Consider the following 13,836-nt stretch of genomic DNA (forward strand, 5'->3'; position numbering starts at 1 on the left):
GTGCATACACATCTTCCGGATACACACTTATACATAAAAGCGATGCGCACACACACGCACGCACGCACACACACACGCGCACACACACACACACACACACACACACACACACACACACACACACACACACACACACACACACACACACTTCTCACAGATAGAAAATACACATAAATAAATGATTAGGATTAGAATATCATTTTCTGTTGACCTGGGTGATTTATATTCTTTCAGGGAGGAAAACCCCTACATTCATGTCCTCTAATGACATCCACATTGTTCTCCTGGGAGTTGGATAGCCCCCACATTAAACCACCTCCCTCCACATGCTCTAACCCCCCTCTGTCTATATCACTGCTTTTGGACATAAAAAGAGAGATGAACTGCTGTACTGTAACTGCTTTTTAGCTGTTATGTTACAAATGTGACAAATTCAAGCCTCTCCTTTGCACCAGATGATAGAGCTATCTGTTTCTAACCCTGCAGTAATGTCCAATGCTTCAATGACTGCATATTTATTACCCTAAATCACAAAGACGGGCTGCAACAGAGATGATGGTGTGCCATCATCATTTGACTGCAAAAGCATGTGGTTTGTCCTAAATACATTTTGGTATTTGGATGGTGGATCTACAGTGCTCAAGTGGAAGCCTGTTGTTTAAGTATCCATAAAAGATACAGAAAGTTATGCTAATGAGAGCAAGCAATTGTTGCTTATTTCATGATGACTATAAACTAGATGTCAAAGTTCATCCTTAGTTTTATTTACCGCTTTATTCCATCACTGTACATGAGACTAAAAACTACTGGTCAGACAACCAACATGGCAGTGTGTGAGCATCTGAACATGTACACTAATCTCTGGCTTTACATGACAATACTGCCATTTTTTTTCTTCCGGCGGGTGAAACCAGCAAACAGCAGCGGGCCACCTTGAATGGCCTTGATGAGCAGAGCGCCTCACGGGAAGTCGAATGACATTCATTCTCCAGTAAGACTGTGTGTCATTGGCTGGTGGACAAAGCGGGCATTGCCCAAGAAGGACATGTACTGTGGAGGATTGGCCCGAGGGGGACTGAGGAGGAGAGTGTGCGAGACACCGCTCTCACCACCTGCTCCTAATGCCTTCAGGTTAAGTTATAATGCTGCCTGCTTCCATCATGGCCTTTTTGGGATACCATTCACACACTCCACCTCCCCTACATTAAAGCTGATCATCTGGTGTATATTTTTGAACAGGATTTATATTTAAGTATATTGTATGACTAAATAAAGGCCTGACTTTGCTGATAAAAGTCTTGATTGCATTTTTCATTACCTTGTTCTTTTTTTTATGTCATCGGCATTTGCATCATGCAACATTTCTCTGTAACTGCACTGTAATTGTTTTGACATCCCGAAAACATGCCAGGCGCAGCATCTTGGCCTAAATAAATCCCTACTGCGATCATTTTGAGATATACTGTTAACCAAAAAGGCACCGCTAACAAGACTACCAGCCTCTAACCTGCCTGCCGGTCATTGGTAAATCTGATGACCTGCTGTACAGCATCAGACAGGAAGCTGCAGAAATGATAATCCATAACAGAAAAGATAAACAGTAACCTCAACCACTGTCTTTGTTTACAGTTCTAACACTATGATTTCATTTTCAACAATAGCCTGGTATTAAATAATACACATTTAAACAAATGGAGCTGAAAATAAAAATGCAGTGTTCACACTTGTTATTTACTTGTGTGCTGTGTGGGAAGTAGAAATAGAAAATGACTCAAAGGAGCAAAGAGATGGTAGAAAACTAGAACAAAGAAGAGAAGTAATGGATGAAAAAGAGGAGGGAGATAGAGGGGGGGGTGATCAGCAGGAGAGGTAAAGGGAAAATAGGAGATCCTGCTGAGAAGCTTCTGCTACCTGCCTCTCTCACGTCTTAAAGACTGGGTATGATCGGTTATGGGACTCATTTTATCTAAGCTATTATTTCCCATAGTTTTTGTCAACAAATATGATGATGATTTATACTGATTAAACAAACTTTAAATTAATTAATGAGTTTCACGGGTTCCACTACGTGGATTTTGTTCTCGTCCCCCGCCCCCACCTGTTTTCAGTCTTAATGCTAAACTAAGCTGACTGGCTGCTGGCTCAAGCTTCATATTGTATGGACAGTCACGAGACTGCTATCAATCTTGTCATCCAACTGTTGGTAATAACAGTAGAAAAAGTGTGTGTGTTAAAAAAGTAAAAAGTGAGTGTTTCCTAAAATGTCAAACTATTCAGGGTAAAATCAGGGTTCGTCTGACTAATATTTTATAACACTGATACAATGTCAGTCACTGGTCATTGATAAAAACATACAATTATTTAATTAAAAAGGACTTTGGTTAGTTGAAGTGTTCTAAATCAATACTATTTTTTTAAATTTATACTACAAAATACAACTTTTTTTCCATGTTTCTTAGTTTGTTTTTCATTCTTTCACATGGATAACACCAATTATAACAGAGAGACCATGACTGATTGGTTCCTTGCTATCAGTGCAACCCACAGTCCATCAACGTCCCTTTCAAGGACATGTACTGGGCCAATGGACTGGAATAAAATAACAGATCTGGAATGGTCCATTATGGGTGTCTTGAGTGTGCAGATGTTTGTGTGTACAGGTTAAACTGACTTGGTGGAGTCATAATGAAGCAAGGAGCTTCATAATGGCTTATTGTCACAGTGGGGATAGTTTCTTAGAAATTCCATGGAAAGACCATTAGTTGTGATTATAATCAGTGTCCAATTAGCATATATTAGCATATATCTGCATATATTGAACATGCTAAGTGGTGTAATACAGGTGGAGCATCTTAACAACAGATGTGTAGGGTGTGGTGAAGCTTCATCCTCATGTTGGCAGAGCCAGCTAGTCATGATTCAAAGATGGAGAGGACAATCCAGGAAACTGCTTGATTCCAAAATATATCATGAAGGGAGCTGTGTTAGTATCTGGAAACCTCACCCTAACCACACATTTCTTTCAGATACAACGGTTTCTTTTTCTACTTTTTTTATTTTTCATATTAAGGGCCTCAGAAAGCAGTCACTTTGATTCTCAAGTATGTTTTGAAATGAATCAACTCCTCTTTCTTGCTTTTTTTTCTGTTCCAAGATTCTCTTTCCTCTCTAGCTTTTTGCCTCTTGCCTCTTCATCCCCCACTTTCCACTTTTGAGCAATTCCCTGGATCCCTTTTATTGCCTCTTCAATTCAACGTGTCAGAAAGTTTTACGCTGTCCAAAAAGTAGGCTAGTAGGCCAATGGCACAATTACAGAATCAGACTAATGGCTCAACCAGTTTGGACTTTTTATGTCCAACAGGACAGTATCTCATTGCACACACTATGTTCACATGTTGCGAGAATCTATCACCGACTCCAGCATAATATGCTATTTTTAACTCCAATCCTGCTTCGTTTCAACATCCTGAAAGAAAACAATTGGCCTAATTGCCAGTACATGTCCTTTCTATACACAGCGAATGAATAAAAACACACACACACACACACACACACACACACACACACACACACACACACATAATGTACAGTTTGTACAAGCTAGAAAACATCCATTACTCTAAGTGGTGACAAACCAAATTATACACACACACACAGCTGACACCAGCAACTAAACCCACAGATCCATGTTTAAACAAGCATTACCACGTGTAGAGTAATGCACACACACCAAAACAGCCATTTGTAGTCGTCAGAGGTACTTCATCAGCAAATGATGCACACAAACAAACTAATCCAGTGCACACTACAGTCTCACAAACACCCACACCCACACACACACATGGTCTTACTGCGATGCGGAGCAGGGTAGCCCTGACAGCGGCCCATCGATCCAGTCGTCTGTCGATGACCAGATTGAAACCCACTCCTGATGCAGCAACGCTGCAAAAGAGAAGCATACACTGTTATTACCAAGGAAACCATTTTTTGACGTTGTCAAGATGAGGATGAAGGAATAGATTAATGTCCCACTAATTCTATCGATCAGGTTTTATCCTGATCACAAAAAATATGCAATCCTCAAATAAGTTGCAACTTTTCAAATACATCTCTATCTTTGGTACTAATCACCCAATACTATGATATTCCTGCACTGCATTTCCCAGAGAGTATTTGTCTCTCAAACAGGGAAGCTGGTGATGTGATTCTGTGTGTAAACAAAAATATAAAATACATAATTTTCAGTAAAAGGCTGTACGGTAAAGTGTTACCAGTCACTGCCTGGTTAGAGCTTTCAGCTGCTATCATCAGGTCACTATAACTGACACATAATAGCATTTATAAAAGTTATATAAAAACGACTTTAGCGGTCTTTGTTGGTCTTCACAACAGGAAAAAAAATGTATTTAGGGCTTAAAAAGCAATACTAAGTAAGGTTAAAACATTCATAGCAACCGTGTGTCTTTGGTAATCATCTGTCATCAGTGATGATAATGAGAGACCCTTGTGATTACCATGACAACCTTGGCTCTGCGTTAATGTGTGTGTGAAAATCTAGCCATTCATTCCACAGGCAGTGCCATATAACAACATCATTAAGCTTATGTGTGTGTGTGTGTGTGTGTGTGTGTGTGTGTGTGTGTGTGTGTGTGAATGTAGTATTTCCAGCAAAGGTCCTGCTGGACAAATTGTCATGCATCCTGACACATAAACACACAAGTAAAAAGGACTCAAACACAACACACACACATACACACACTGTGGGGACAACATACGAATACTGCTGAGTTGGTCCATCTGCGTGTCATCATTAGCCAATTTTCATCATCACACACAGACATACCAAGAAAATGTACACACTACACTACCCAGTGAACGCTGCGACATCAAATCCTCAATCCATCCCTACTGGAAAAAATATTCAGATCACATGAATGAAGCCGGCTGGAAATCTGGGGGAAAGCTTTGCTATTCCACGACAAAAAAAAAAGAACACAAATGCTTAATATCCCACTGTTAGCATCCAGCAATAATCCATTCCTCCTTAATTTTTCCTTATTCCGTTGTCAGTGTTCATATCCTGCATCCACAATCATCTGTTTGCAGCTCCCGGATGGAAAGAGGTGACCGTTCACATCCTTAAAGAGCATCTCCCTCCTCCTTCTCCTTCTCCCTCTGCTCCTCCACCACCTGCCTCCCACCCTCAGCCAATTAAAACTAAGCCCTGCATCTTGCTGTTCTCCCACAACCAATCAGAGCTCAGAGTGCAGCCGATTGGCAGCTGGGTGCAAATAGCTAGTGGGGAGAAAGGGAGGGGACTCAGAGGGGGGGTGGGATATGAAAGGTGATGAGACACGAAAAAAAAAAAAAAAAAACTGAGGCCGCCATCGTGTGTGCGTGCGTGCGTGTGTGTGTGTGTGTGTGCGTGTGTGTGTGAGATGGGAGTGCAGCGCTCAGCAGTAAAGGAAAGGTGAAAGAAAGGAGAGGGAGGAGGGACAGAGAGGGAGGCGAGAATAAAGGAGGAGAGGAGGAGAAAGGACAGAGAGAAGAAAAGAGGTGTATATGGAGGTGTATAATGATTTAATTTGAATTCAATTATAGCAAAACAAATCGTGTTACGTTTAACCTCATCTAAAACCTCTTTCTTTCAGGGTTAGGATTATTGTGGTAGTTTATTTAGAAAAAATATATCTATATCTACATATAATCATCTAAGGTCTTCAAAAATATCTTTTGTTTCCTTTCTGGAACTCATAATTTCTCAAAATAGCTTCTCCTGCAATCTTTCATTATCTCTAAAATCTATTTATTTATGTTTCTTTTGTGGCTCTTTCCTTATGGCAGGCCTTTGGTATTGTGCTGACATCTGTTGGCTCCAGGTGGTACTGCACCTTCACAAATTGGCCAGATTCCTTTCACAGTTTGTTTGTTGTCAAACCAAATGAAGCTGCGGGGAAGATGCTGTGTGCATGTGTGTGCGTGATGCTAACCTGGGGATGCTGCTGAGGTAGCTGAGGACATTTTGGACCTCCTCCTCCTCCAGCTCGCTGAAATCTGGGAATTCTGGGAAGATGATGATAGGGTTGCCGTTCATCCCGCGGCCCCCTGGAGACATAGAGGTCAGTAATGAAGCAAACTCTGATTAAAGATCAAATGAGTAAAAAAAGATTACAGTTTGGGCCTTTTTTTGTAGCTGTATTCTCAATTTCTAAATGGAGGAAATACACTCTCTGGGTCCTTTCATTTCAAGGATTCTAATCCTATACAAAAGACAAAAACTTATAAAAGGGACACACACACACACACACACACACACACACACACACACACACACACACACACACACACACACACACACACACACTTCTCTTTGGTTGGTGGGTCAAGTTGCAAAGCAGATCATCGTGTTGATGAATTATTCACATGCCGTCATTGGGCAGGCATTATTGTCATGGTAACCCAACACAGGGCCCCAAGTGTGTGTTTCTGTGTACATACGTGATTTCTGTTTTCATGTTGCTATGTGTGCATTTTGATGTGAATGGCTGTTTGTGTACAGATTTAAATACAATGTCAAACTCTACATGAGAACTTTACTTTGCAAGACAAGTTGCTATTTAGTGAAACAACAACAGAAACAAGACATCACATTTTAATTACAAGAAAAATAAACGGAACAAAAGCTAAACCTCAAAATTGTTTTTATGTCTAAAGAAAATTAAGGGGACACAGCAAATGGTTAATTAAGTTGATGCTTCTGAAGCTACAGCACACCTCAGTTAATACACACAGTTTAAATTAACACACATAAATAGAGATCATTGTCAAAAGTCCAGAATAACCTTTCCGGCGATGCCACTTTAAAGTCTGCAGACTGAGCAAAAGTGGAGCTATTTCTGGAATCTGGATGGCAAATCTGTTGTGTTGAACATGAATTGTCCTGTCATCAGAGACACACACTCACTTTGATTTCATCACCAGTACAATGTTGTCACAGTTTGACAAAAGAAAAAGCTGCTGAAACTTTGGACTGAAAGCCTTTAACTAGGGCTGGGCGATAGGGAGAAAATCAGATATCACAATATTTTTGACCAAATACCTCGATGTCGATATTGCGGCGATATTCTAGGGTTGACAATTTGTGCTTTAACAAAATATCTTTACACTTAGATTTTAGATAAATAATCATCAGTACTGTGGACATAATGTCTAAGTGGGGAAAAGACAAATAATAGAACAGCTAGAACAGTCTGGTAAGTTCAGAGAAGTACATCACTTTACTGTAATGCAGCCTTTAAAACCAGTAAAAGACAACACTTATACCAGTAAAAGACACCAAAATATAAGACGATATCTAGTCTCATATCACGATATCGATATAATATCGATATAATATCGATATATTGCCCAGCCTTACCTTTAACAGATCTACCCGATCGAAAGAGAGGAAATCAGGTAAACAGAATCTTCTGTAAATTCAGGGTAAAACCCCCACAGAAATTTGTTTAGACTCCATGTGTCGTTCTGTTGCATTGTGTTAATAATCCTAATTTGCTCTATCCTTAAATAAATCCCCACTTTAGTTTACTTTAATGTGATTTTGCACCAACAACCAAATTCCCTAATCTAATCCATGCTGCCTATTTAAGACCTATCTGAGGTTACTAGTTCATCCTGAACTTCACCACTTTACTTCACTGCAAGTCTAACACAGTAATTCAACAGCAACGCATTGCTTCATTTCATTGTATTGCTAAGCTTATTCAACATGTTGGGTATACCTGCACTTTTACTTTTGTTATAATGGAGGAAAACATCACTTGCAAATGTTTGTTTAGAGTTGCAGTTAAATTGTTCAATTTGGTTAAATTGAGCATCTCTCACAAGCTAAGTATCACTAAATCCTACTATACAATTACATGAGAAGACACAGTTATATTTAAACTGGCTGCCCAGGTTCACACAGTGCCCCACATCCTCGGTCAACGGTCAGGAGAGAAAGAAAATCAAGCCAACCTGGCAGGATGGCAAACTGTTTCTGGAGTTCATGGCCGATTTCTGCTGCAAATGGACCATCCTCCCTCTGCAGAATGTCATCTGAAGAAAAGACAGAGAGATGGAGATATATTTATTAGATGCTTATGTCTCCACACATAAAACACATCTGTATTATCACCCTGTAAAGCTGGCAAACATGCTGAAAGTTATCAGCGGTTTGCAATTAAGGATAGCTGACTGCACTGGCTGAAGAGGTCGGGCGACTGTCTATTACAAAAGTTAGAAATGGGATCAGATGACAAAGACAGGAGAAACAGGAGTTCAAATAAGGCTGTCGGGAGTGTTGTAGCTGCTTAACAGAGTTGGGATATAGAGCCAATAATCCAGTGTGACCCATTTGGTCTTTATAGCCAACAGCCAACCTATTTTTATTACAGATACATGTAATTCAATCAAGTATATCAACTTGTTGCTTGCTATTGGTGTTGCTGCCTTGTTAACCTTTCCTAGCCTTGTTGTTAAATACACAGATACACATAAACTGAGACTATATTGATTTACAGTAAAGACTGATTAATTTCTTCCCTTTAAAAATATAAAAAATATATGTATACAGTATGCACTTTAGCTGGAAAAAAGGGGAGGAGGCCAGGAAGTGGGGAAAAAAGGAGGAAAGATGGAAATAAAGAGGAGATCGAAAGATGAACTTCATGAGAAAATGCAAAGAGGAGAAAGGGAGGTAAACAGCATTTAGACGTCCTCCTTTTTACGGCCAAGCTGGATTACAATAATCTCATTAGGCCGTTGAGACATGGAGAGACAGAGAAAAAAAGCATTCTCCACCACCCATTGCTATGTGTGACCCATGTATGCCAAACACAAGGAAGATAATTGTTAATTGTGTACACTGGTATGTGTTTCTGTGAATAAAAACTGTAATGTTTCTGTCATGTTAGTGTGTGTAAAGGAGCATCGCTGTAAAGTGTGTGTGTGTGTGTGTGTGTGTGTGTGTGTGTGTGTGTGTGTGTGTGTGTGTGTGTGTGTGTGTGTGTGTGTGTGTGTGTGTGTGTGTGTGTGTGTGTGTGTGTAGACACAGGCTGGCACTGAGAGTGGTGTGAGGGAAGTGTGGCAAGGTTTCCAAGCAGTATGGTAGGGCTGGCAGTGAGAGGCAATAATTACCATCTAAGTGCAAACCGAGCAAACTGTTTTTAGAAAAGAGGTCACTTGTTTTCTGCAGCAGCTCCATATGATGAAGAAACCCGACAGATTAGGAGCTTAGATTCTCACTAATGCTATATACAGTGTGTCAGCGCACCGTTGGCTAGATAGTGACTCACACCACACACTGTAGGTCTCATGTGTAGTCCACACTTGAGCAGCATGTGTGAGAGTGTAGGCAGCTGTTTACGATTAAATAGGCAACAATGTAGTTATACAAACACACACACACACACACGGCTCCTTATATCAGGGTATTACATTAAGATGACAGAACAGTGATTCAGAAATTATCCCGTGTCTGTGCATATACACATATACAGGAACACCCTGGATCAAATATCACACTGACAGAAAAAGCAGCATGGACAGAAGAGGAAGATGGGGAAAAGGAGAAAGGAAGGAAATAGGCAAGAGAAGAAATGAGTGAGAGATTTTATAGAAGGGATTCTTGATAAGCAAAAGTAGGAAAGAAGAAGGGAAAGAGTTAAGAGTCCAAAAGAGGGTATGTACACAATTTTAAGCAGGATATTGTTTAGAGAGATGGTTAACGTGGCACTAATACAAGTCCACTTCCATAGACCTTAACAGACCACAGAGCTTCGAGCAAAGTCAACCAGCCTGTAATTTAACCCAAAACAACAGCTCTGCCATAATTAGCAGAAACCAGAAAGGAGGAAGAGATGGGAAGAGAGGATGTGCTTTGGAATGCGTATAGCTCTATGAAAACACAATGGATAAAGCATAAACGAGTTATGGCTGTGTTTATGAAATGCTCAGATGTTCAGACTGTGTGTGAGCGAGTGTGTGGTCATATGTCAGGGTGTGTGTTTCAGTGTGTTGTCGGGCCAGCTGTCAGTTCAGTGTGTCAGGCAGTAAGCTCGGGTTAAGACCCAAACTCTGGAGCACAGCCAGGCATGTGCAGCGCTCTGACTACAGTCTGACTCTACTGTATCTATCTATGTGTGTGTGTGTGTGTGTGTGTGTGTGTGTGTGTGTGTGTGTGTGTGTGTGTGTGTGTGTGTGTGTGTGTGTGCGCGTGCTCGTGTCTTTGACCTCAAACCCATTAGTCAAAACCTGGAGGCAGGCCTCTGTATCTGTTGTTACCATTCACAAACTATAAGCACTCTCTCTCTCACGATGTAAAAATGTAGGCGATAGGAATCACAGCCTTTGATTCTCTATTAAATGAACTGACCCAGGAGTCACTCAGCAGTTACCATCACCATGGCAACCTTTAATTACAGGTGGGAACACACGGCTGATTGAGATTTGCTAATTAGAATCTTTCCCACTTTTCCAACTCTTTATACTCCTTCAGCTGGGTCTGCATACACACTAAAGCCAGTAATGCAGTTCATTGTCTCCTTTTCAACAGTCGGCATTCACACCTTCTCTAGTTTATAATATCCGCTGTTGCTCTCTTCAATTTCATCTCTCTGAATATTATGAAATAAAATATGGCTTGCCTCAGCCTGTCTTTTGCATTCCAATAAATTAACTTTGGGGATTCTACAGAACATGTACATATATTACTGGAAAAAAAACTAACCATTTGAAACAAACCATGGATGCTGCCTATAGGGGTGAACGGTGCACACATATCAGACATTCAGGCGTCGGGCTGCTTTTCACTGGTGCTGAAACCCTAAAACTCCCTGCTTTGTCCTGAGTCGAATGAATGAAATTAAACTATAGCAGCTAGGCTGCAAGTGAACCCCTTTTTTTATACACACACACACACACACACACACACACACACACACACACACACACACACACAAAGTGGGGCAATGCAGCCAAACACAAATAGTGATTATGGGGGGGCCTAGAAAGAATGTCCCTCCACCTCCTTGTACCCTTCCCCCAAGCCCAGACACCCCTTCACTATTTCATTCATCCTTTTTTCCAGGGGCTTAGCTAAGGGGCAAACTGATACATAATCCAACTTTCTGCCCATTAAACTAAATATTACACCATTCAACTCTGTTTTATCAGGATCACTTCCGCTCTATCTGCATTTCTATTCAGCAGTTCAGTATACTTTCAAGTCAAAGGTGCTCTTTTGATATAACAGGTATTGCATTAGCATGTGTCATAACTTATGGGACAAACTTAACGACAAGTAAAAGCCAACTGAATCATACCGATTCTTGAGTGTCTCCCGCTGAATGCCTGTATGTGTGTGTCTGTATGTGTGAGAGAGGATTTAGAGGTGAAAAGATAGTGGAGAGGAGAAGGAGGAGGGGAAGAGGAGGAATGAGGCAGTCGGAAAAAAAAAAAAAAAAAAAGAGCATAGAGGTTCTCTCGTCTCAATAGGATGAAGTGGAGGCCAGGGTTTCTTTACACATGCCTACATATTTAATGTGTTGGCCTGGTGCTAGTGGATACTGTGGATGTGTTTTCTCTGCTGTAGGGGGTCAACAGCAGTACAACACGTTACTGTAAAGTACATGCGACACCAAAACCTATATCATAAACTAATATACTATGAGGTGGCCGTTGGGGCTGCACAATATATTGTTTTTTTTATCGTCATTGCGACGTCAACGGTCACAATATACACATCGCAAAAGGCTGTGACATATCACAAAAGACACTCAGAGATTTTTTGTGTTAGTTGAAAGAAAATATCAGTAGAAAACTGCACTTTAAAATGGAACTGTCATTCTTTTTTTAGTGGAGCCTTTTATATTCAATTCAATGTTCAATTTGCTTAATAAAGGAAAGTTGAAAATGACTTCCTTTTATTTGTTTTAAATTCAACAAGCAGTTTTTTGCATTTTAGCAGAACACTGAAAGCAGCAGAAATGCAGAACTGAGTACACTTCAAAATGTGTCCATTTATCGCATGTAATATCGTTATCACGATATTCAACAACGTTATTGCACATCGCATATTTTACTCATATCGTGCAGCTCTAGTGGCCATCTCTTTCTTTCCAGTTTTCCACTGTTTCAAGAATTGCTATCATCACTGTTTTAGAGCTACAACAATTATAAAATGTTGGCTGCAGGTGCCACCTTCTCAAATGTGAACTTTTTAAGCTTTTATTTGTCATATACAACAGTAAAAACTAAAGATCTTTGACGGTTTTGGACTGTTGAATGAAAAAAAACAAGCAAATTTGAGGACACCACCTTTGGCAAAATTTTGTTTTTGACACTTAGAATCTTGCCTACAGCCTCAAAAATTAGGATTAAACTAATGAATCACTGTGCTGAAATCATGAGGCCAGTATTGGTCTAACTAAATAATATGAAGTATTGCAATTCAAACAGGACTATAGTCTGAAGTACCACCAAAACACAGTCTTGGTTTGGAGTATCATCTGTCTCAGCATCTCACCCCTACACATAACCAATAAGGGAGTACAATGCACACACCTTGTATATGTGTGTGTTTGGATTAGATGACAACTAACACTCCTCTACAATGTAATTTGTAAAAACTCAATTTATGAAGCACACTTTGGTTAGGTCAGTACTCCGTGGCGAAAGAGAGACAAGAGCCCAATTAAGTCTCAAGGTACAGTCCATTACATATAGTCTACTACTGTCACACACACAATTTTTCGCTCTGCAGTCATGTTCCTACAAGTTTTCATTGGTACAACACACATTTTCAGTTCAAACATGGCAGCCAGCTGTTCTCTGCTGGTTAATGTCTGCCAGTGCTGGTCAAAGTTCAAAGCCACAGAGAGCTGTGTGTCAGACAGCTCTCACTCACACACACACACACACACACACACACACACACACACACACACACACACACACACAGGACTATGCAAACAAAAACAAGCATGACATGGTTGGACACAGAGGTGCACCAACACACAGAACCAACATCAGACAAAGAAAAATATGTAGTATATTTATAAAATTTAAGGTAATATGTTTTGGATGCTGTAGCTGCAAGATTACAGCCACATTTCAGTGACTTCTCAGCTAGATTCAAGCAGTTGTTTCTGAGATCGCTGCCTAAAATGATAATTATTAGTATGTATGCAAAAATATGCAACAGACACGTATCCTAATATTCTAGGCTATAATGAGAGTGTCATATAACTATATTGTGATAAAGAGGATGTCCTATGATCTTAGATATTGATCCTGCCTAATGATATGGCATCATAAAAGTAAAGGATCAAGACAATCATAAGACAGACGTCCAGCACTTGAGCTCTCCATCTGCTGCTCTGGTATGTACCAAATGGAAAGGACTGACTTGGAATGCAGACTTGAAGGCACTAGGGGTGTGTGTGTGTGTGTGTGTGTGTGTGTGTGTGTGTGTGTGTGTGTGTGTGTGTGTGTGTGTGTGTGAGAGAGTGGGTTTAAAAGTTGTTGGGTATTAAATTCCAGCAGTAAGATGGTCAGCTGTATTGTGTGCATTTGTATATAGAGAAGCAAGGATTTGCCAGCCGCTCTGCAGCTGTGTGTGTGTGTGTGTGTGTGTGTGTGTGTGTGTGTGTGTGTGTGTGTGTGTGTGTGTGTGTGTGTGTGTGTGTGTGTGTGTGTGTGTGTGTGTGTCTGCATGCTCTGAGCTCTATTATCTGACATTATAGTCAGGGTTTACCAAAGCTCCATCTGTCACTGCTGTGGGATATCTGACACACA

The 13,836-nt window shown here is 40.4% G+C and overlaps 1 protein-coding gene across 14 annotated transcripts in view; it reads right to left on the minus strand.

Annotated features, from left to right (window-relative positions):
* The window catches only part of mcf2la (mcf.2 cell line derived transforming sequence-like a), a 49,844-nt gene that overhangs the window by 15,067 nt on the left and 20,941 nt on the right, over positions 1-13,836 (minus strand). For 13 of the 14 annotated variants that reach the window (XM_031292316.2, XM_031292317.2, XM_031292310.2 and 10 more), the window contains 3 exons: positions 8,017-8,097; positions 5,991-6,105; positions 3,852-3,942 (listed from right to left, as the gene is read on the minus strand). In XM_031292316.2, coding sequence (XP_031148176.1) covers positions 3,852-3,942; positions 5,991-6,105; positions 8,017-8,097 — 287 coding nt within the window. Of the gene's footprint in view, positions 1-3,851; positions 3,943-4,868; positions 5,144-5,990; positions 6,106-8,016; positions 8,098-13,836 lie in introns of those variants that run through there. The other variant, XM_031292320.2, reaches the window with a different exon arrangement.

This window comes from Sander lucioperca, chromosome 24 (genome assembly GCF_008315115.2).
Source record: "Sander lucioperca isolate FBNREF2018 chromosome 24, SLUC_FBN_1.2, whole genome shotgun sequence".
NCBI classification, from domain to species: domain Eukaryota; kingdom Metazoa; phylum Chordata; class Actinopteri; order Perciformes; family Percidae; genus Sander; species Sander lucioperca.